A 22,614-nucleotide genomic window follows, 5' to 3' on the forward strand; every position below is an offset into this window, starting at 1 on the left:
ATTTGCACATGTAGCTCCTGCAATACAGTAAAGCAGTAAAACAGGCCAATGCTACACCTGCAACACACCTACTGTACAGGGCACATTACACATTAGGGGACTGACCATCATTTGTTTGCTACTGAAGTACAGGCAGCCATGCAAAGCAGGTTGATAAAGTAGGCTGATACTACTACAACACAAGACATTTGCCACGGAGGACAGCCTGCATGTTGGGGACCGGAAAAACCAATTATTACCCCTGATGTGTAGGCTGCCCTGCAAAGCACGTTGATGCTGTTCCCACATAGCATGCCTATCATGCAGGCCAGTCTATGTGCCAAGGGCTGAAAAAAAAAACAGGTTTTTGCCCATATCTCTGCTCATAATGGAGATAGCAGGCAATCATGCTGATTCTCATGAGGCCTGCTCTTTCTATGCCAAATTTAGCTGAACTCGACCCAGTGACTTGAGAGGAGATCCCAGACATGCATACATAACATTCTGCTTTATGTACATAATAGATAAAGCATAACTACAAGTACTTTCCAAGGCTTCACTACTTTGGAATGAGGCAGAAGAAAGAGAAAATATTTTTATTTTTAACCAATACTGCCGAACAGGGTTATTAGGGAGTGAAATATAATTTCTACATGAAACATGTTATTTTAAATCGTGAATATTTTAACAAGTGATGTCGCCTTCCCGTGCTGGCCAAATGCTGGTGGTGAAAATTTCTTCCATTGCTAGGATTCAAACTAGCTGATTCCATCTAAAGTGCCACCACGCACACACATACAATAGCGACCTCGTCTATGGAGGTGGGTGCTATCACAGATTAATTATATGCCTTACATCTTCTGCTGATGTTTATTTCTGCAACTAGCTGCGATCTTGGATCATCACCAGAAGGTATACTTGCACATCAGTGAATTGTGTAAAATGAACTCTGATGTTCTGTTTAGCTGATCAAGATTTAATCATCATATACGTAACAGGATTTAAAAGGCAATGAGAATGCGTTGTAAACTATCTTAATATTGCCATAACCGACTGCAGGTTCAAATGGTTCTGAGCACTATGGGACTTAACATCTGAGGTCATCAGTCCCCTAGAACTTAGAACTACTTAAACATAACTAACCTAAGGACATCACAGACATCCATGCCCGAGGCAGGATTCGAAACTGTGACCGCAGCAGCAGCGCGGTTCCAGACTGCCTAGAATCGCTCGGCCACACCGACTGCAGGTATAGCGTATAATTTATAAGCTCCATCCTGCACTTAACTGATGATCCTGCAATGGTGTGCACATGTCTCTTTTGGAGACCCAGGATCGCAGCTCGTTGTGGAAACAAAAGAAAAGTTTTAGTTTCGGCCTTGATGGTTATATCTATGAAAAAGTTGTGAAGCACAAACTGAAATATAAATGCAAATGTCGTACGGCATTGTTGGCTGACCACTTTCCTTGCTGTTATGCGAGAGTTTTGTAGTATGCGTATTTGTGGAGTGTGGCTAGTGTAGTGGATGCTGTGTAGGGTAGTGTTGTGTGATGTTGAAGAGAGAAGGGAGAGGGTGAAACATAGCCTACTCCTCTTGAATAGCACCAAGGGGGTGTGCGGGCGGGTCACAAATAGAAATAAAAAGTCATTATGGTACTGTGTTACAAGTAATGCATAACTACTCATTATTTTATCAGTAACTGTCGAGACTTTAACTGAATTATGTGTACAGTCAAGGTCTACTCTTTCAACCCATCGTTCAGTATTTGTAGTCTCTATCAGCATCGACAGTTTATTGTCAGATGATCACGTATGTAGAAAAGAAAGAGATTAAAGTACCCTGAAAAATATTTTACTTAAAAATTCAGTCAACACGGACATTGTGAAAGAAATTGAAACAGAAGAGATTATCCAGGCCTTTACGCTGATGAAGGTAGGAAAAGCTGATGGGCCTGACGAGATCCTACCATAATTCTTGAAGGAACGAGGAATACTGAGAAGAAAGTGGTTAGCCAAACTCTGCGCAGAATGTCTCTGAAAAGTCACAATCCCTAAAGTCTGGAAAGAAGCAGGAGTCATAGCTGTGCTAAAGCTCAAAGAATTTCAGACCAATATCCTGCTGTGAACCTCATACAAACTATTTTAGAGAATACTACTGACTAGGTTAACTGTATAGATCGAAGTCAACCTTCCTACATACCAAGCGAGTGTTAGAGCAGATAGAAATTGTTGCGATCAAGTGCTGTTCCTCACAATCTGCACTGAGAAAAGCTTTTAAAACAAGATGAAAACCGGTCTGATCATAGATCATACATCAGATTACGATACAGTATGGATTGAGGGGCTACTGCGCAGGCTAATTAGAATCATTAGATGCAGACTATCTTACACCCTAGTCAAAAACTTAACAGACAAGAAAACTAAGATTTCCCTTCACGGCTTGAACAGCAAGATCATGGTTCTGAATAACGGCCTGCCACAAGGCTCGCCACTAACACCCATTCTCTTCAAACTATATATTGTCGTCAGGCCAGACACTAAATGACGACTTGGCCGTTCAATATCAAAGTCAAAATTTTAATGACCTTGACAAAATATTGAATGGAGAGCTGGAAGTACTGAAAACCTACTGCCTCAATTGGCACCTACATCCAACCCACTGACCAGCACCATAATGCATCTTAACAATAGAGATTCACAGTTAGTCACAAGATTATACCGAAAAATCCTAGACGGCCCAGAACTCCTCTACACCAAGACCTAGCAAAGCTTAATAGCCTTAAATCCAGATCACCTTTACGGAAAACTGGGAATAACTGCAAGGCTTCGACTCGAAGACAGCTCAAAAAGAACTATGAGTTTCAAGCAGGCATAGCTTGGTGGAGGAACCCCAACAAGCAGATCGATGCATTCAATCTCCCGAGGAACTTGTGGAAAAATTTGAACCGTGTCAGGACTAGTCTTGACAGATATAAACAACTAATGAACAAAAGGGACCTGTCAGACAGTCCTGAATGTGGGTGCTGGGAAATTCAGTCAATGGACAGTTCACTGGTGAAGTCCATGGCTATGATGGAGATCTGGAGGACATACACAGGCTCTCCGATTCAGCAACAGAGTGAGTAGCTCAAAAATATTTTTGATACTGCATAGTATTATAAAAACATATGTAAAGAATATTGTAACTTAGTATAGAGCAATCAGAATATTTTAATTAATACGTTGTATGATGAATACCTCCGTAAACCCCTAAAGAGTAAATAAACTCTCTTATTACTTTATACGTGTCTTACTAGGGTCACCTGAATATCTATTATCTGTGGGAGGCACATATACTCTAAATCTGGAGCTGTGTACAGAAATGTCATAAGAGACGATGCACAAACTCATACATACAGAACATACGTAATTCGTCTTGACCTTAGTGAGAGCATACTCTTTGCATTCACCTGGAGTGTTTGAGACGACTAGCTTGTTGCTGAACACTTAGATTGCCTCAAAATAAGACGCGAAAAAATTGTGGAATTCTCGTATAAATGTTGCAATCAAATTACTGGTTCTTGTACCTGTATTTAATGCCATTTGCCACATTGGAACTGAGAATTGTAGATCGACAAAATGTTACCCATGATTGCACCGTTTACGTATTACTGTTAGGAAAGAGTTGATGCTGAACAGTCAGGAATGAGACAAACTTACGCTGTTGTTAAACTGCATACTATGGTCCTCAGATTAAGAAAAGCATGCTAGTAGCACTGACGACAGGAATATCGTTGTGCAACACATATCTTTTATGCTACTGGTACTTTGTTTTCGCAGTACCTTTGTGCCAAGTATCAAGGTGCTGCTTCTTTCTACACTGAAGAGCCAAAGAAACTGGTACACCTGCCTAATATCGTGTAGGACCCCCACGAGCACGCAGAAGTGCTGCAACACTTCGTGGCATGGACTCGACTAATGTCTGAAGTGGTGCTGGAGGGAACTGACACCATAAATGCTGCGGGGCTGTCCAGAAATCCGTAAGAGTACGAGGGGGTGGAGATCTCTTCTGAACAGCACATTGCAAGGCTTCCCAGATACGCTCAATAATGTTCTTGTCTGGGAAGTTTGGTGGCCAGCGGAAGTGTTTAAACTCAGAAGAGTGTTCCTGGAGCCCCTCTGTAACAATTCTGGACGTGTGGGTTGTCGCATGGCCCTGCTGGAATTGCCCAAGTCCGTCGGAATGCTCAATGGACATGAATAGATGCAGGTGATAAGAAAGGATGCTTACGTACTTGTCACCTGTCAGAGTCGTATCCAGACGTATCAGGGGTCCCATATCACTCCAACTGAAGACGACCCACACCATTACAGAGCCTCCACCAGCTTGAACAGTCCCCTGCTGACATGCATGGATGTGTGTGTTGTCCTTAGGTTAGTTAGGTTTAAGTAGTTCTAATTTCTAGGGGACTGATGACCTCAGATGTTAAGTCCCATAGTGCTCAGAGCCATTTTGTCACGCAGGGTCCATGGATTCGTGAGGTTGTCTCCATACCCGTACACATCCATCCGCTCGATACAATTTGAAACGAAACTTATCCGACCAGGAAACATGTTTCCAGTCATCAACAGTCCAATTTTGGCGTTGACAGGGACAGGACAGGCGTAAAGATTTGTGTAGTGTAGTCATTAGGGGTATACGAAGGGCCATATCGATGATGTTTTGCTGAATGGTTCGCACACTGATACTTGTTGATGGCAAAGAATCTGCAGCAATTTCCGGAAGGGTTGCGCTTGTGTCACGATGAACAATTCTCTTCAGTCGTCGTTGGTCCCGTTCTTGCAGGATCTTTTTCCGGCCGCAGCGATGTCGAAGATTTGATGTTGTAATGGATTCCTGATATTCACAGTACACTCGTGAAATGGTCGTGCGCGAAAATGCCCTCGTCATTTCTACCTTGGAGATGCTGTGTCCCATCGCTCGTGCGTCGACTATAACACTACGTTCAGACTAACGTAAATCTTGATAATCTGCGATTGTAGCAGCAGGAACCGACCTAACAACTGCACCAGACACTTGTTGTCTTATATAGGCGTTGCAGACCGCAGCGCCGTATTCTGTCTGTTTACATATCTGTATTTGAATATGCATGCCTGTACTAGTTTTTTTGGAGCTTCAGTGCACAAGATGCCTAGACCGAGTCACAGACATCAACATTTCAATCGCTCTGGTTGGGACGATGTTGTATTAACGAGTCAATCGAGTATTGCTACAGAGTGGACAGCTACTCCAAGTCGATTTCTCGCTTTTAACTGAACTCACATCTCATTTCCTGCCTCAGAAGATGGACGACTTCGGCTTCGCTGCTCTCCTTTCCGGAAGGACTGGTTGCGTTCTGCTTTAATTTCGGCGTAAAACTTGTGAACCCGCCATGAAGCGTAGGCGGAGAAAGCAAAGAAAACTTGCATCCATCCGAGCGCAGTAAGCAGTTCAAGGCCTTATTTCACGCCGCGTTGAGAACACATTCCGGCACGGAGTGAAAGTAATTTTTAACGCCTTTATATTATGCGAAACAATCGTGGAAGCCCGGGGAGCACTGGCTTTGTATTCGAAAGCAACATTCGAACATCGACCATGAAATACCGTGTTGCATCGCGTGCCTTTAATTATAGGCAGTGAAACACCATTCGCCATGGGGAGTGAGATCTGATGAGTTGCTGTTGTCGAGATTACATTAAGTACTGCAGGGAATGGAAACTGCGAGCAGTAAATCTCAAGTAATGAAAGGCAGTCGACAGCACTGCATTAAGTACAGTATCAGATCGAAAGTATCCGGAAAACTGTTAACGAACGTTAATACGGAATTTCCGCTCCCCGTCTCAGTGACGGCTTGAACTCTACTGCAGACACTTTCAGTGAGGTGTTTGAATGTCTTTAAAAGAATGGCAGCCCATTCTTCCACAAGAGCTGAAACCAGAGAAGGTAGTTACGTCGGACATTGAAGTCTGGAGTGAAGTCGACGTTCTAACTTATCGCAAAAGCTTTTTCTCAAGCGCAAACAAGGGGAGCAACCCCTACCCACGATAAATTCTCCCATACCGTAACACCACCTAATTTTGTACTTCACTGTTGGCGATACACATGCTGCTCCATGTAACGCTCTCAAAGCATTCGTCAAACCCAAACACTTCCATCGGGCTGCCACAGGGCATAGAGTGATTCATCACTCTGCATCACTTATTTCCAGGTTGCTACTGTCCACTGCCGTCGCTCTTTACATCACCTCAAGCGTCGCTTAGCATAGTTACAGAACCATGTGGCTTATGAGAAGCTCATCGACCATTCTACCCCATTGTTTTTACCTCCCCGTGTACATTCATTATGCTAGCTGGACTGTTGGCAGCACTTTAGGACTCTACATCTACATCTACGTCTACGTCATACTCCGCAAGCCACCTAATAGTATGCGGATTGTACTTTTCATATCACTAACTGGGCCCTCCAACCCTGTTCCACTCGCGAATAGTGCGTGGTAAGAATGATTGTCGGTAAGCCTCTGTACTGGCTCTCATTTTCTCCTCGTGGTCTTTAAACGAGACGTATGTGGGGGGAAGTAATACGAGGAGCGCTTGAAAAGTCCGTGGAAAGTCCGAGAGATGGCACCATCGGCGCGTATCGAGGTTATGTTTAGTTAGTAGCATTTTTGGAAAGAACGCACACCAAGTTTCAGCCATATTGGTCTAGTTATTTGTATTTGGCATTCGTGTGAATCAAGGAAGTTGAGTGATTCTCAAAAAATGGACGAAAAAGAATTCCGTGTGGTGATTTAATATCACTCTATGAAAGGCAAAACTCCTCAGGAGACTAAAGAGAAGCTTGATAAACATTACAGTGACTCTGCACCTTCGATCAGAACAGTTTGTAAGTGGTTTCAAAATTTTCGAAGTGGCCATATGGGCAGAAGTGATGCTGTACGTTTTGGACGCCCTGTGGAGGTTACCACTCCAGAAATCATTGATAAAATCCATGACATGGTGATGGATGACAGAAGAGTTAAGGTGCGTGAGATTGCTAGTGCTGTGGGCATCTCGAATGAACGGGTACATAATATTTTGCATAAACATTTGGACATGAGAAAGCTATCCGCAAGATGGGTTCCGCGATTGATCACACTTGACGAAAAACGGAATCGTGTGAAGTGTTGCAAGGATGGTTTGCAGTTCTTCAGGAAGAATCAGCAGGACTTTAAGCGTCGTTTCGTCACTGTGAATGAAATATGGGTACATTACTATACCCCTGAGACCAAAAAACAATCTAAACAATGGGTTACCAAGGGAGAATCTGCACCAAAAAAGGCGAAGACCATTCCTTCGGACGGAAAGGTTATGGCGACTGTCTTTTGGGATTCGCAAGGGATAATCCTCATTGACTACTTGGAAAAGGGTAAAACTATTACAGATGAATATTATTCATCGTTATTGGACCGTTTGAAAACCGAGCTCCGAGAAAAACGCCGGTGATTGGATCGCAAAAACGTCCTTTTACATCACGACAACGCACCAGTACACACCTCAGCAGTTGTCGTCGCAAAATTAATGGAAATAGGATTCCAACTCGTTTCACATCCTCCCTATTCTCCCGACTTGGCTCCCTCAGACTACTATTTGTTCCCCAATTTGAAGAAATGGCTGTCGGGGCAAAGATTTTATTCAAACAAGCAGGTGATTGCAGCAACTAATAGCTATTTTGCAGACTTGGACAATTCCTGTTATTCGGAAGGTATCAACAAATTAGAACAACGTTGGACGAAGTGTATAAGTCTAAAAGGAGACTATGTCGAAAAATAAAAAAAAGGTTTACTCCAAACATGTAAGTAGTTTTTATTTTTGCACGGACTTTTCAAACACCCCTCGTATGTTATCCTACTCTTCCCGGAGAATGCTCTCTCGAAATTTCAGTAGTAAATCTCTCCGTGGTGACAACGCCTCTCTTGTAATGTCTGACAATGAAGTTTGTGGACCATCTCCATAATGCTCTCGCGCCGGCTAAACGACCCAGAGACGAAAAGTGCCGCTCTTCGTTGGATCTTCTCTATTTCTTCTATCAATTCTACCTGATAAGAATCCCAGACAGGTGAACAGTACTGAAGAGTCGGTCGAACAAGCGTCTTATAAGACAATTCCTTCGTGGATGAGCTACATTTCCTTAAGATTCTTCCCATGAATCTGAGCCTGCCATCGGCATTTTCCACTATTTCTTTCATGTGGTCATTCCAATTAAGGTCGCTCTGATTAGTTACTCCTAGATATTTTACGACAGATACTGTTTGGCTCTGAGCACTATGGGACTCAACTGCTGTGGTCATAAGTCCCCTAGAACTTAGAACTACTTAAACCTAACTAACCTAAGGACACCACACACATCCATGCCCGAGGCAGGATTCGAACCTGCGACCGTAGCGGTCTCGCGGTTCCAGACTGCAGCGCCTTTAACCGCACGGCCACTTCGGCCGGCGATACTGTTTCTAGCGCCGGCCGCGGTGGTCTCGCGGTTCTAGGCGCGCAGTCCGGAACCGTGCGACTGCTACGGTCGCAGGTTCGAATCCTGCCTCGGGCATGGATGTGTGTGGTGTCCTTAGGTTAGTTAGGTTTAAGTAGTTCTAAGTTCTAGGGGACTTATGACCACAGCAGTTGAGTCCCATAGTGCTCAGAGCCATTTGAACCATTTGAACTGTTTCTAGCGCTTTGTCATCAATAGTGTAGCTGTGCAGTAGTAGATTCCTTTTCCAATGTATGCGCAGTATGTTACATCTATTTACGTTCAGGGTCAACTGCCAGAATCTGCGCCATTCATCAATTCTCTAGAAGTTATTCTGCAAATCGGTCTATCTTCTGCCGTTGCGCTTTTTGTAGACAATCGCATCATCTGCGAACAACCTTAAAGAGCATCCGACGCTTTCTACTAGATTATTTACATATACTGTAAACAGTAATGGTCCTATCACACTTCCTCGGGGTACTCCGGAAATTACCTTTATAGCAGTAGATTATATTCTGTTAAGAGCGACGTGTTGACCTCTATCTGCAAGGAAGTCTTGAATCCAGTCGCAAATCTGTTCCGATACTCGATAAGCTCTGGTTTTTTTTCACTAAATGGTAGTGCGGGACGTTGTCAAAGGCTTTCCTGAAGTCAAGGAACACGGCATCAAGCTCATAGAGGAACAGAGCGAGCTGAGTTTCACGGGATCTCTGTTTGTCGAATCCAATTTGATTTTTATAGAGGAGATTTTCAGCCTCCAAAAACATCATAAATCTTGAGCAGAAAACATGTTCCATAATTCTACAACAGATTGACGTCAACGATATAGGTCTATAAAGGTGTTCCACGGCCCTTCTTAAAAACGGGAATGACCTGCGCTTTCTTCCATTGCTAGGTACTCTTCGTTAGTCAAGGGATCTACGATAAAATATTGATAGAAGGGGAGCAAGTTCTTCTGAATAATCTTTGTAGAATCTTACAGGTATCTCATCTAGCCGGCCGGGGTGGCCGAGCGGTTCTAGGCGCTACAGTCTGGAACCGCAGGACCGCTACGGTCGCAGGTTCGAATCCTGCCTCGGGCATGGATGTGTGTGATGTCCTTAGGTTAGTTAGGTTTAACTAGTTCTAAGTTCCAGGGGACTGATGACCTCAGCAGTTAAGTCCCATAGTGCTCAGAGCCATTTGAACCATTTTTTTTTATCTCATCTAGTTCTGACGCCTTTGCACTGCTATGTGTTGTGGTTGTTTTTCTGTTCCGCGATCGGTTATCTCAATATTTGCCATTGCGAAGTTCGTAAGACGATTGAAAGGAGGGACCGTGTCACGATCTTCTACGGCGAAACAATTTTGGAAGATCAAATTGAGTATTTCGGCCTTGTCTCTGTTATCTGCCGTTTCGGTGCCAATATGGTCACGGAGTGAATCAATAGATGATTTTGACCCACTTACTGATTTTACATACGACCAAACCCTCTTACGGTTTTTACCCAGGCCGGTTGACAAAGTTTTAGTTTCAAAGTCACTAAACGCTTCTCTCTTTTCTCTCCTTTCGCTCATTTTCGCTTCTTCCAGCTTTTGCTTGTCAGCTAGGTTTTTACTTCTCTTGAATCTGAGATGAAGTTCTCTTTGTTTATGTAGCAGTTTTCTAACACGGCTATTAAACCATGGTGGAACTATCTTAATATTGCCATAACGGACTGCAGGTTCAAATGGCTCTGAGCACTATGGGACTTAACTTCTGAGGTCATCAGTCCCCTAGAACTTAGAAGTACTTAAACCTAACTAACCTACGGACATCACACACATCCATTCCCGAGGCAGGATTCGAACCTGCGACCGTTGTGGTCACGCGGTTCCAGACTGTATCGCCTAGAACCGCTCGGCCACACCGGCCGACGGGAGGAAAGAAGTTCCGTTCTGATGAAGAGGTACGCCACGCGGTGCATGAGTGGTTGCGCGGACTACGGAAAGAATTTTTTTCAAATGGCTCTGAGCACTATGGGACTCAACATCTTAGGTCATCAGTCCCCTAGAACTCAGAACTACTTAAACCTAACTAACCTAAGGACATCACACACATCCATGCCCGAGGCAGGATTCGAACCTGCGACCGTAGCGGCCGCGCGGTTCCAGACTAAGAATTTTTTTTTTTTTCTAAAGGAATTTATGCACTTTGTAAGCGCTGGAGGACTTGCATTGAGCGTGGGGGAGATTATGTTGAAAAGTGATACAGCTTTGTACCACTTCTGCACAATAAATAATATTTAAAAAAATATTTAAGGTTTTCATTTGACTCACCTTCGCAGAAATACATTTAGCCTTTATCGACCATGAGAAGGTTTTTCACTGTGCGAGCTGTGATAGCCTATGGAAGATTATGTCTGAATGTGCATACGTTTATCACCTAACAGAGGCAGTGAAAAGTCTTAACAAAAATATGCGCATTGGAATAAACATAGGTAAGAATGTATTGGAAGAAATAATTAATGTCAAGGTCTTAGACAAGGGTGTGGAGCATCATTCTTTGTAAATGGAAAAATAAAGTAAACAAAGGAATTAAGATGGCAAATGAGCAATACCGGAATGTACTTTTGTTTGCTGATGATTGCAGCTATTAACCAAAAGAATGAAAATGTCCTCCAAATAACAGTATACCATCTGAACGAAACATGCGAGAAATACAACTATAAGATAACTGGCAATAAAAAAAAAAGAAAAAGATTGAAACAGCAAAGATAGGGTTTCCTACGGAAGATGGAGGGCTGCAAAAGGAGAGACATAATTAGAAACTGAATATATTGGAACAGAATAACATATTTTCAACATGAATACAAGAACTCATCAATGTCGTGAAGACTGGAGACAATACCTCATGAGAATGTCAGGCTCCAGAATTTCCCAGAATATCATGAACTACAAGCTGAATGGGAGAGAGGTATTCGAAGACCTTGAAAAAGATGCGAAGATTTTGTTTGTGAGTTGGGAACAGGCAACAGCCTAATCCTTGAAAGGAAGTTGGTGGTGGTGATGATGATGATGTTGATGATGACAATGATAATGATAATACTGAGTACGTGCTGTGGATATGTAAAGGAAATCGCATGCAAGATGCTAAGGCGACATATTTTAGACTATTACTCCGGCGTTGGAATTCTTATAAGCAAGCCTGGCAATATTTGTTGAACGCATTCAGAGGCGCGCTGTCAGGATCGCAACAATTTGGTACAGCTCATGCGAAAGTGTAACAGAGAGCCCCGAGGAACCTGAAACGCAATCTTTCGATGAAAGGTGAGGTTACTATTGCGAAGTTGCGCAAATTTGGAGGACTGGTATTCGAGGATGATAGCACGATAATGTTTCTGTTCTAACGTTTGTATTGTGTAAGTTTCATTGGGGAAAGGGGCAACAAAAAGACTACACGTTGGTGTGTAGAACGTATGAATCTGACGATATACCATCTGACTTTCGGAAAAATATCAGCCACATAATTCTGAAGACCGCAAGAGTGACAAGTGCAGGAATTACAGCACAACCAGCTTAACATCTCATCGATCCGAGTTGCTGACAAGAAGAATATATAGAAGAATGGAAAAAAATGATGATGTGTTAGCTGATGATTAGTTTGGCATTAGGAAAAGTAAAGGCACCAGAGAGGCACTTCTAACGTTGCGGATGATAATGGAAGCAAGACTACAGAAAAATCAAGAAACGTTTAAGGATTTGTCGACTTGGAAAATGCGTTCGACAGTGTCAAATGGTGAAAGATGTTCAAAATTCTGAGAAAAACAGGGTTAAGCTGTAGGGAGAGACGGGTAAGGCACAACATTTACAAGAGATTAGAGGGAATAATGATAGTGGAAGACGAAGCACGGAGTGTTCAGAGTATACCGATGACATTGCTATCCTGAGTGAAAACGGAAAAGAATTACGGGATCTGCTGAATGGAATGCGCTGTCTAATGAGTACAGAATATGAAATGAGATTAAATCGAAGAAAGACGAGAGTAATGAAAAGTAGCAAAAATGAGAACAGCGAGAAACTTAACATCAAGATTGGTGATCATGAAGCAGATGAAGTTCAGGAATTTTGCTGCCTAGGTAGCAAAATAACAAATGACGGACGGAACAAGGACATCAAAAGCAGACTAGCGCTGTCGAAAAGGACATTCCTGGCCAAGAGAAGTCTACTATCATCAAACATAGGCAATAATTTGAGGAAGAAATTTCTGAGAATGTACGTTGGAGCACAGCAGTCTGTGGTCGTGAAACATGGATTGTGGGAAAACCAAAACATAAGAGAATCGAATTATTTGAAATGTGGTGCTACAGACAAATGTTGAAAATTAGGTAACCTGATAAAGTAAGGAATGACGAGTTCCTGCACAGAATCGGCGAGGAAAGGAATATATGGAAAACATTGACTAGAAGAAGGATAGGCTGATAGGACATCTGCTAAGATGTCAGGGAATAACTTCCATTGTGCTAGATGGAGATGTAGAGGATAAAAACTATAGAGAAAGACGGAGATTGGAATACATCCAGTAAATAACTAAAGACGTAGGTTGCAAATGCTACTCTCTGAAATGAAGAGGTTGCAACAAGAGAGGAATTTGTGGCGGACTGCGTCAAACCAGTCAGAAGATGATGAGAAAGAGAGAGAGAGAGAGAGAGAGAGAGAGAGAGAGAGAGAGAGAGCGAGAGAGAGAAAGAGAAGAAAGAAAGAAAAAGCATGTGAATGGAGTAGGAAAAAAAATCGAAAACTGATAATTGTGGTACGATGTACCCTTCGTCACTAAGTCTGCAGTGGTTTGCGAAATATATACATACGTAAATGCAGATTGCTCTATACGGGTCCCCATTAGGAGCAATACGCACACTCAATTTCATGTTGCGTTCAGACCTGATGGGGCCCCTTCTGTGGCGTATGGCAGGTCCTGATCACGGAGCTAGCGACGAACTGACCACAGATACCCGGGAGAAAGGAGCAGAGCCTGAGGAAATACGGTCTGACCCAGAGGCGGCGGTTACCGCAGTGAAACTCTCACTCACTGCGGCGAGAGTTACGGTCCAGGGAGAGGCCTCACGTGCTGACTGATGGGCGAAAGTCCGCACCTGCGCACACTGGGAGGACATCGTCGGCGGAACACCACTGGAATACGCCTCTCGTGCAGAGCTGATAAACGATTTCATCTCATTTGTCCCGAACTGTAAGAATACAACAGCAAGGAATAAAAAAGCTCACCAGTCAACATACGAGAGTCGTTCAATAAGTAACGCAACGCATTTTTTTAAAGCAGGTTGGTTTTATACGGGATTCCTATACACTATATTATTCCCCACTATTATGACTACAAAACCCTATTTTTCAACGTTATGTCCGTTCAATGTGACGGCCTTAAGACACCTTACCGGAAGACCCTGTATGCCCGCATGATACCACTGTGCTGGTCGACGTCTTGCTGTATCAATCACCTCCTCATCATCCACGTGCTGCTTCCCGGAGCAGTTGGAAGTCGGGAAGTGCGAGTACCGGGCTGTAGGGTGTATGAAGAAGTACAGTCTAATGAGGTTTTGTGAGCTCCTCTTGGCTACGCAGAGTTGTGTGAGGCCTCACGTTCTCATGGCGACGATCACGCTGAAGTCGTTTCTTCAGTTTCCTGAAGGTAGCACAATACAGTTGAGAGTTGATCGTTGCACACACCTTGGAATGCCCCAAATGGTGGACGAGTGTGTCAACACTACCAACAGAGACATACAGTTGAGTAGCACAGTGTTTTTGATCCTCCGGATCAGCTTGAATGGGAGTGCCCGCGCATTCCGATATTGCAGGAGTCACAGCCGTGAGGGGCCAGCCGGGGCGCGAGAGATCAGTCACGTTTGCACGACCTTGTTGCGTTGATGACAGACGCCGCGCTCAACGACTCACCGTGCTTTTGTTCACAGCCAGATATTCGTAGACATTGCGAATGCGCCTATGAATATCTGCGATGCTCTGGTCTTCCGCCATAGGAAACTCAGTGACAGCTGTCTGCTTTCAACGCACTTCCACTACAGACGGTATTTTGAACGCTACGTGTAGCGCTACCACCTACCGGAATTTTATTCAACTATAGGGGCTGAAGCGGGAATATTCCACGATGTTCCACAATAAATTCAACACTTTTTCAACCGAAACTGGCCGAGGAAAAAAAGTGCTGTGTTACTTATTGCCCCTCGTATTAGTCACCCACTTAAAGAACCACAGTGGTCGCATCGGAGCTGTATGGATGGTGGAAAGTACCAGGCGACAGCCCAACGCTGGGGTTATTTATAACAGTGAAATTGTCTGTATGTGCTAGTCGTTTGTGTGCAATCATCGCATTAAGATAGGTCGGCCGCGCGGGATTAGCCGAGCGGTCTAAGGCGCTGCAGTCATGGACTGTGCGGCTGATCCCGGCGGAGGTTCGAGACCTCCCTCGGGCTAATTTACGTTAAGTGGTATGTAAGCTTAGGGACTGATGACCTAGCAGTTAAGTCCCATAAGATTTCACACACATTCGAACATTTTTGAAGATATGTCGACGTAGAGATGTAACAGAATGGCAGGAAGGAGCTATCGTGTTTGGACGTCCCCATTACCACATCGTGAATGAAGTTGGCCCATTGGTTGCTTCATGCCGGCCGTTGTGGCCGAGCGGTTCTAGGCGCTTCAGTCCGGAACCACGCTGCTGCTACGGTCGCAGGTTCGAATCCTGCCTCGGGCATGGATGTGTGTGATGTCCTTAGGTTAGTTAGGTTTAAGTAGTTCTAAGTCTAGGGGACTGATGACCTCAGATGTTATGTCCCATAGTGCTCAGAGCCATTTGAACCTTTTTCTTTTGTTGCTTCATCATGGTGGAATGGGGTATCTCCCGCAGCTGTGTAGCACGGCGCAAGAACAGTGATCGTAAAAGGATCCTAACTGACAGAGACAGGAGACGATTGTCACGCCTTGTCAATGTTAATGCGTTTCAGTGTCTACAGTAATCGCAGCTCTTAGTGAATGCTGGACCATCTCATTCAGTTTCCGAGCGAATATAGTGACGGAATTGCATGCAATAGGCATTTGGTGTCAGGTACCTTGCAAGAGAGCATTGCTCACACCAGCACAAAAAGCTGCACGTTTTCAGTGGGACAAACAAAACAAAACATGGACAGTAGCTGACTCGGGGCGTGTAACGCACTCCGACGAGTTGTGATTTTTCCTCGTGGGGCCTGTAGCGTGCTCCGACGAGTCGTGATTTTTTCCTCTTTTCAAATGACGCAAGGCATCGAGTACAACAGTGGTCCAATGAGTCGCCTAACCTGCAATGTGTGTAGAGAGTGTAGTTCAAACTAGAACTGATTCTGTGACGTTTTGAGACAATTTTTCGTGACATGTAAAGGTCCCGCTCATTATCTTGAATATGAACCAGGATGTTTGTCAACTTTCTCGGTGAACAAGTGTTGCCCTCCTTCTATATCTGCGTGATGAGTGTACTGTGATCACTCGCGTCTTCCAAGATGACAATAGTAATGTACACAGGGCTTTAACCGTACGTTCCTGGCCCGACCAACATTTAGCCACCAAATTGCACCTCGACTGGCCCGCTAAATCACCCGATCTCAGTCCCATGGAAAATATTTAGGACTACCTGGAACGGCGGCTGAAATGTAGCAATAGACTTTTCTGCAATTTGAGATCTAGTCATCAGTGAGTAGTTTGAGCTGGGTATAGCGTACATAAAGGAACTTTCGAACTCTCTCGCACGCCGAATTGACTCCGTTACCGAGGCCAGAGGCGGCATTATCCAGTATGCTTCTGGAGGTGACTGATTTTTGTCAAAATAAAGTATAACAATAAGGATGACAATGAGAGGTTGACGCTAACTCCGAAGGAAAACATGGCTAGTTTACTCACGATTATTTAACGGCGCTCTCACAAAAAAGTCGTGTGGAACACTATGTCAATAGTTAGAAATACCGAGTCACATATTGACGAAATAATGCCTTGTACGTTGTTACGCTTACGGCTATTTAGAGCCATCAAGGGCTCTGCAAGGTAGGAAATTAGAGACACAACGCAGAGACCAGGCAAAAATGGTGTAGCGTTTAGGTTACCGGAGATAAATAGTAACATTAGAGTCTTGCAAACTGCAGACGCTCTGAGGAGCTATCTCAGGGGGAAATTTAACTTCAGAGAATTAACCGATTAACTACATCCAGCTCCTAGACGCTGTCTTAAGGCGTCACTGTAGAAGATGGACACGAAAAGGCACGTCTTAGCAGAGGCAGCAAGCTTGATACTTGCTCCTGAAAGCTGCAACGACAGTGGGTCTACACACGTTAGAGTGCTACTACAGCAGTCCCCACTCAGAGAATGACGGAACGCGGGGCAAAGTGACGTAAAACATTGTTGTTGCTGGTTATAATAGCATGGCAGTGAGTTTAGATTTCACTTGGATGCTGTTGATACTAAAGTTGGAGTTTTTTAATGTGAAACCCAGAAGCCTCCCTACCTACCGAGAAGGAATAGGGGAGAAATCTACATACTGGCCATTAGAATTGCTACACCAAGAAGAAATGCAGATGGTAAACGGGTATTCATTGGACAAATATATTATACTAGAACTGACATGTGATTACATTTTCACGCAATTTCGGTGCATAGATCCTGAGAAATCAGTACACAGAACAACCACCTCTGGCTGCACTAACGGCCTTGATAGGCCTGGGCATTGAGTCAAACAGAGCTTGGATAACGTGTGCAGGTACAGCAGCCCATGCAGCTTCAACACGATACCACAGTTCATCAAGAGTAGTGACTGGCGTATTGTGACGAGCCAGTTGCTCGACCACCATTGACCAGACGTTTTCAGTTGGTGAGAGATCTGGAGAATGTGCTGGCCAGGGTAGCAGTTGAACATTTTCTGTATCCAGAAAGGCCAGTACAGGACCTGCAATATGCGGTCGTGCATTATGCTGCTGGAATGTACGGTTTTTTAGGGATCGAATGAAGGGTAGAGCTACGGGTCGTAACACATCTGAAATGTAACGTCCACTGTTCAAAGTGCCGTCAATGCCAACAAGAGGTGACCGAGACGTGTAACCAATGGCACCCCATACCATCACACCGGGTGATACGCCAGTATGGCGTTGACGAATACACGTTTCCAATGTGCGTTCACCGCAATGTCGCCAAACACGGATGCGACCATCACGATGCTGTAAACAGAACCAGAATTCATCCGAAAAAATTATGTTTTACCATTCGTGCAACCAGGTTTGTCGTTGAGTACACCATCGCAGGCTCTCCTGTCTGTGATACAGGGTCAAGGGTAACCGCAGCCATGGTCTCTGAGCTGATAGTCCATGCTGCTGCAAACGTCGTCGAACTGTTCGTGCAGATGGTTATTGTCTTCCAAACGTCCCCATCTAAGGACTCAGGGATCGAGACGTGGCTGCACGATCCGTTACAGTCATGCGGATAAGATGCCTGTCATCTCGACTGCTAGTGATACGAGGCCGTTGGGATCCAGCCCGGCGTTCCGTATTACCCACCTGAACCCACCGATTCCATATTGTGCTAACAGTCATTGGATCTCGACCAACACGAGCAGCAATGTCGCGATACGATAAACCGCAATCGAGATAGGCTACAATCGGACCTTTATCAAAGTCGGAAACGTGATGGTGCGCATTTCTGTTCCTTACACGAGGCATCACAACAACGTTTCACCAGGCAACGCCGGTCAACTGCTGTTTGTGTATGAGAAATCGGTTGGAAACTTTCCTCATGTCAGCCCTGTTGTAGGTGTCGCCACCGGCGCCAACGTTGTGTGAATGCTCTGAAAAGCTAATCGTTTGCGTATCACTGCATCTTTTTCCTGTCGGTTAAATTTCGCGTCTGTAGCATGTCATCTTCGTGGTGTAAATATTTTAATGGCCAGTAGTGTAAATGTGATTGGCCAGAGGCGCTCTGGAGGTGGAGAACGACTTGCCAGATTGGCCAAAGCTTGTTACATGCCGGTGGATTGGTGGGTCGACTATATGAAGAAAGAAATGGTTCCAAGCCACGACAATTTTAAAAACCCATGTTTTTGTATTCAGAGGGAGTTCTCAGTCAGATGGCTGAGGCGCCGACTCCGTGTCGCTCGTGGCCAGCCTCGGTAAACTCTGACTTGTCTGTTTTGTTCACTTGGAGTGCTGCTCTCAAGTTTGTACGTAACGTGCTGCTAGTGTTCACTACTTCTGTTAGCATCTGCCCCCGTGGCTTCAGACACTGCCTTCTGTTGTGCAACCAATTACCTCCTTTGCTTTTTCTAATGTTTAGAATTAGCCTTCAGTGTAGTAGTTAGTCTGATCACAAATAAAAAGTGTTAATCAGACCCCAGAATCCCACGAGTCTCCTGCTGCAAGCATCCTGACGACTCCCAGAATCTGCATCTCTCGTAAGTGCCTTGTGACAGTGTTTGGTGCTGATCCAAGTCACCAGCCAGCCTTCACTGGCAATTTGTCTTTCTGCATTTGCTACTCGACGCTCGGAAATTGCAGACTGTCCATAAAGCCCCTAAATTCCCTCTATCCTGTCTCAGAACACAACTGTAAAGCCGTCGCCACACGGACCGTGCATCCGAACGTTGAGCGTTGAGCGTGCCGAGTTTCTGACGTTATAGCGTGGAATAGCACGTTCGGGAGTCTTCCCGAACGTGCAGAGCAGTATCTGACACGTCAGTTATTCTGAGTGTGCGTCTGAGCGTTGACCAATGAGATGGCACAACGCCATCTACGTCACACGCACGTCGTCTCCCTTCAGTACAGAGTTGTGAGGCGCCATATTGGCATTCATTTCAAACCTATATGTATATATGCCGTTTCTGAGCACCAGCAAATTGAGAATCATTCCAATAAAATAATGAGAAACATCATATTCGTGGCAAAAGAATTATTGTAACTTGCGTATTATGAGAGTAGGCTATTTGAAGGCAGCGACACACTAAAGATCCATTCAAAACGCATTGTTCTTGGTACAATTTATTATAATTAAATTTCAATTAGTAACATAATTATCTAAGATTAACATTTTTAGCAAGGGGTAATACAATGTGATTAAGTTCGAGGAGAACATTGGTGGGTTATCATGCGGGCACGGTAGCTCAGCGTGTTCGGTCAGAGGGTTGGCTGCCGTCTGTAATAAAAAAAACTGAGTGAATGGATGAATGGATCAATAACGAATTTCAAAGGGCGTCAGGTGACGTCTGCCACGAAAAATTGAAACGAAAAAAAAAGAAAAAAGGGTAATGAGTAGCGTCCCTGTTCATGAATAAGTTTTTGTTGGGGCGGTGGTTCGCGTCCTAACACTTCCCAAATTTTTTTCGTAACATTCGCGTTTTTATTAGGTTCTGATACTTTATTATTTAGGTTTAATATAAGTATATGCTACAATATTTGATGTTATGTTCCGATAATTTATTATTAGTTTAATATAAGTATATGCTATAATATTTGATGTTATGTAAATATAAGTTCACCTTTTTTTGAGGGGTGACTTTGTTCGATTGGCTTAATCTACAGAACAGCTTGCGCTACTTGTATAAAGATATTTTGCTCCTTTTTCTTTTACTCCTCGTAATTCACATATTGCAAAGATTCTGCTACTGGGACCTCGACGTTGAGCGCCCATAAGCCCCAACACACACACTGCTACTGGGTAGGAACAGTGATCAAGTACGACTGACCTTGGGGTTTTACTAAAATGTGGGAATGATGAAATAATGTTTATCTTATGCGGAGAAGTATTCCAAATTTGTACCGCACTGTTTGTAATGGAACTTTTATAAGCCTGTGTCCTTATTGATTGGACATGGTACTTTCCTTTTCCTGGACGATGGAGGAAATGTGCGTTTTAATAGAGATAACGTGGGAGTTTTACGCGCGCCCGTTGAGTAAACAGTGTGATTTACGAACTAGAAACATCCTTCAACTGCCGCCGGAGTGCGTTGCGATCGCGTATACCACGTTGGGGGTCCACGTACCGTATGCACAAGTCACATCGTCCCTAAGCGTTCAGCAGCACGTTGAACTTGGCACGCTCATCGTTAACATTCGACAGCACGGTCCGTGTGCCGACGGCTTAAGCCACCATAGCGCTACTAGAACAGAGTAATGCATGGTGATGATGATGTTTAGTTTGTGGGGCGCTCAATTGCGCGGTTATCACCGACCGTACAATTTCACAACCTTTGCTCAGTCCAGTTTCGCCACTTTCATGAATGATGATGAAATAATGAGGACAACACAAACACCCAGTCATCTCGAGGCAGGTGAAAAATCCCTGACGCCGCCGGGAATCGAACCCGGGACCCCGTGCTCGGGAAGCGAGAACGCAATCGCGAGACCACGAGCTGCGGACGGTAATGCGTGGAAGTACTGTATCAAAAATACGATACGTTAGTAAACTCATCGGCGTCGATTTGCGATTCGAACTTGAAAAGCGTCCTGGGAGCAGAAATTTTCATCGTGGAAATGGACGCTCCCGGTGCCGGAGAGCAGTGACGTGACGTACCTTCATCTGCACGGGCTGCGCCTGGGGCACGCTGCCGGCGCTGCCAGTAGAGTTGTCAGGCCTCACGACGGAGGGGACAGGAGCGCTGCCCGCCGCGTAGAAGTTCTCCAGGGCCTCCTTCGGCAGCTTCTCGATTGGAATGTCGCCAATCTGCAGCAAGGCGCAACAAATTAGGTTATCCCCAAATCTCCCATTTACAGAGACTACACACACACACACACACACACACGAATATACAAACTTGCACACTCAGTCAGACATACATACACAAAAGGCAGAGAGAGAAACACCAATGATTAATTAATCCAGTACGTCTTCTTTTTCTTTCGCTTACGCCAGTTCCGCAGCGATCGCAGGGTCGACGTGGTTACAACGGATTTGGCAGTGTTAGTGTTTGGGATGGTCGGATGCTCTTCTGCAGCCACCCTGTACCCCCCAGGACGGAATCAGTGTACCCCAACTGTCTGCGTCTAGTGTAAATCGTGAAATAGTGCGGACAAGTTTCAAATGTCTGCAACGCGTGTAACTGAGGTGGAACGTGGGGACCAGCCCGGTATTCACCTAGCGGGATGTGGAAAACCGCCTAAAAACCACATCCAGGCTGGCAGGCACACCGGCCCTCGTCGTTAATCCGCCGGGCGGAATCGATCCGGGGCCGGCGCGCCTACCCGAGTCCAGGAAGCAGCGCGTTAGCGCTCTCGGCTACCCTGGCGGGTGATTAATTAATCCAGTACGTAAGTATTTAAGTGTTATAGATGCTAGATGAAAAACAGGTGCCTTCTGTGTCATAAACATGTAATTATGAACATACACTGAAGAGCCAAAGAAACTGGTATAGGCATGCGTATTCAAATACAGAGGTATGTAAACATCAGAATGCGGCGCTGCGGTCGGCAACGCCTATATGAGACAACAAGTGTTTGGCGCAGTTTTTAGATGGGTTACTGAACTAAAATAGCAGTTTACCAAGATTTAAGTGAGTTTGATCGTGGTGTTACAGTTGGCGCACGAGCGATGGGACACAGCATCTACGATGTAGCCACGAAGTGGGGATTTTCCCGTACGGCCATTTCACGAGTGTACTACCCTGAATATCAAGAATCCGGTGAAACATCAAATCTACGACATCGCTGCATCCGGAAAAAGATCCTGCAAGAACGGGGCCGACTGAAGAGAATCCTTCAACGTAACGGAAGTGCAATCCTTCCGCAAATTGCTGCAGCTTTCAATGCTGGACCATCAGCAAGTGTCATCGATATGAGCTTACGTAGCCGAACTTTTTATTTAATGTTACCGCCGCGAGACTCTGCATTCTTACAGTATTCTAGAACTGGCACACTTGAGGACTGCACGACACAAACCTTTACGCCTCACCTGGGGCCGTCAACACCGTCATTAGACTGTTGATGAGTGGAAACATGTTGCCTGGTCGGATTAGTCTCGTTTCAAATTGTATCGAGCGGATTGACGTGTACGGGTATGGAGACAAACTCATGAGCCCGTGAACCCTGCGTGTCAGCAGGGGACTACCAAGCTGGTAGAGGCCGTGTAATGG

General features: G+C 44.7%; 1 protein-coding gene across 1 annotated transcript in view; it reads right to left on the bottom strand.

Annotated features, from left to right (window-relative positions):
• LOC126263331 (mastermind-like protein 2) overlaps window positions 1–22,614 on the bottom strand; it is a 187,953-nt gene that overhangs the window by 30,855 nt on the left and 134,484 nt on the right. Inside the window, exon 6 of the mRNA XM_049960420.1 lies at window positions 21,060–21,209. Coding sequence (XP_049816377.1) covers window positions 21,060–21,209 — 150 coding nt within the window. The remainder of the gene's footprint in view (window positions 1–21,059; window positions 21,210–22,614) is intronic.

This window comes from Schistocerca nitens, chromosome 6, assembly GCF_023898315.1.
Source record: "Schistocerca nitens isolate TAMUIC-IGC-003100 chromosome 6, iqSchNite1.1, whole genome shotgun sequence".
NCBI lineage: Eukaryota > Metazoa > Arthropoda > Insecta > Orthoptera > Acrididae > Schistocerca > Schistocerca nitens.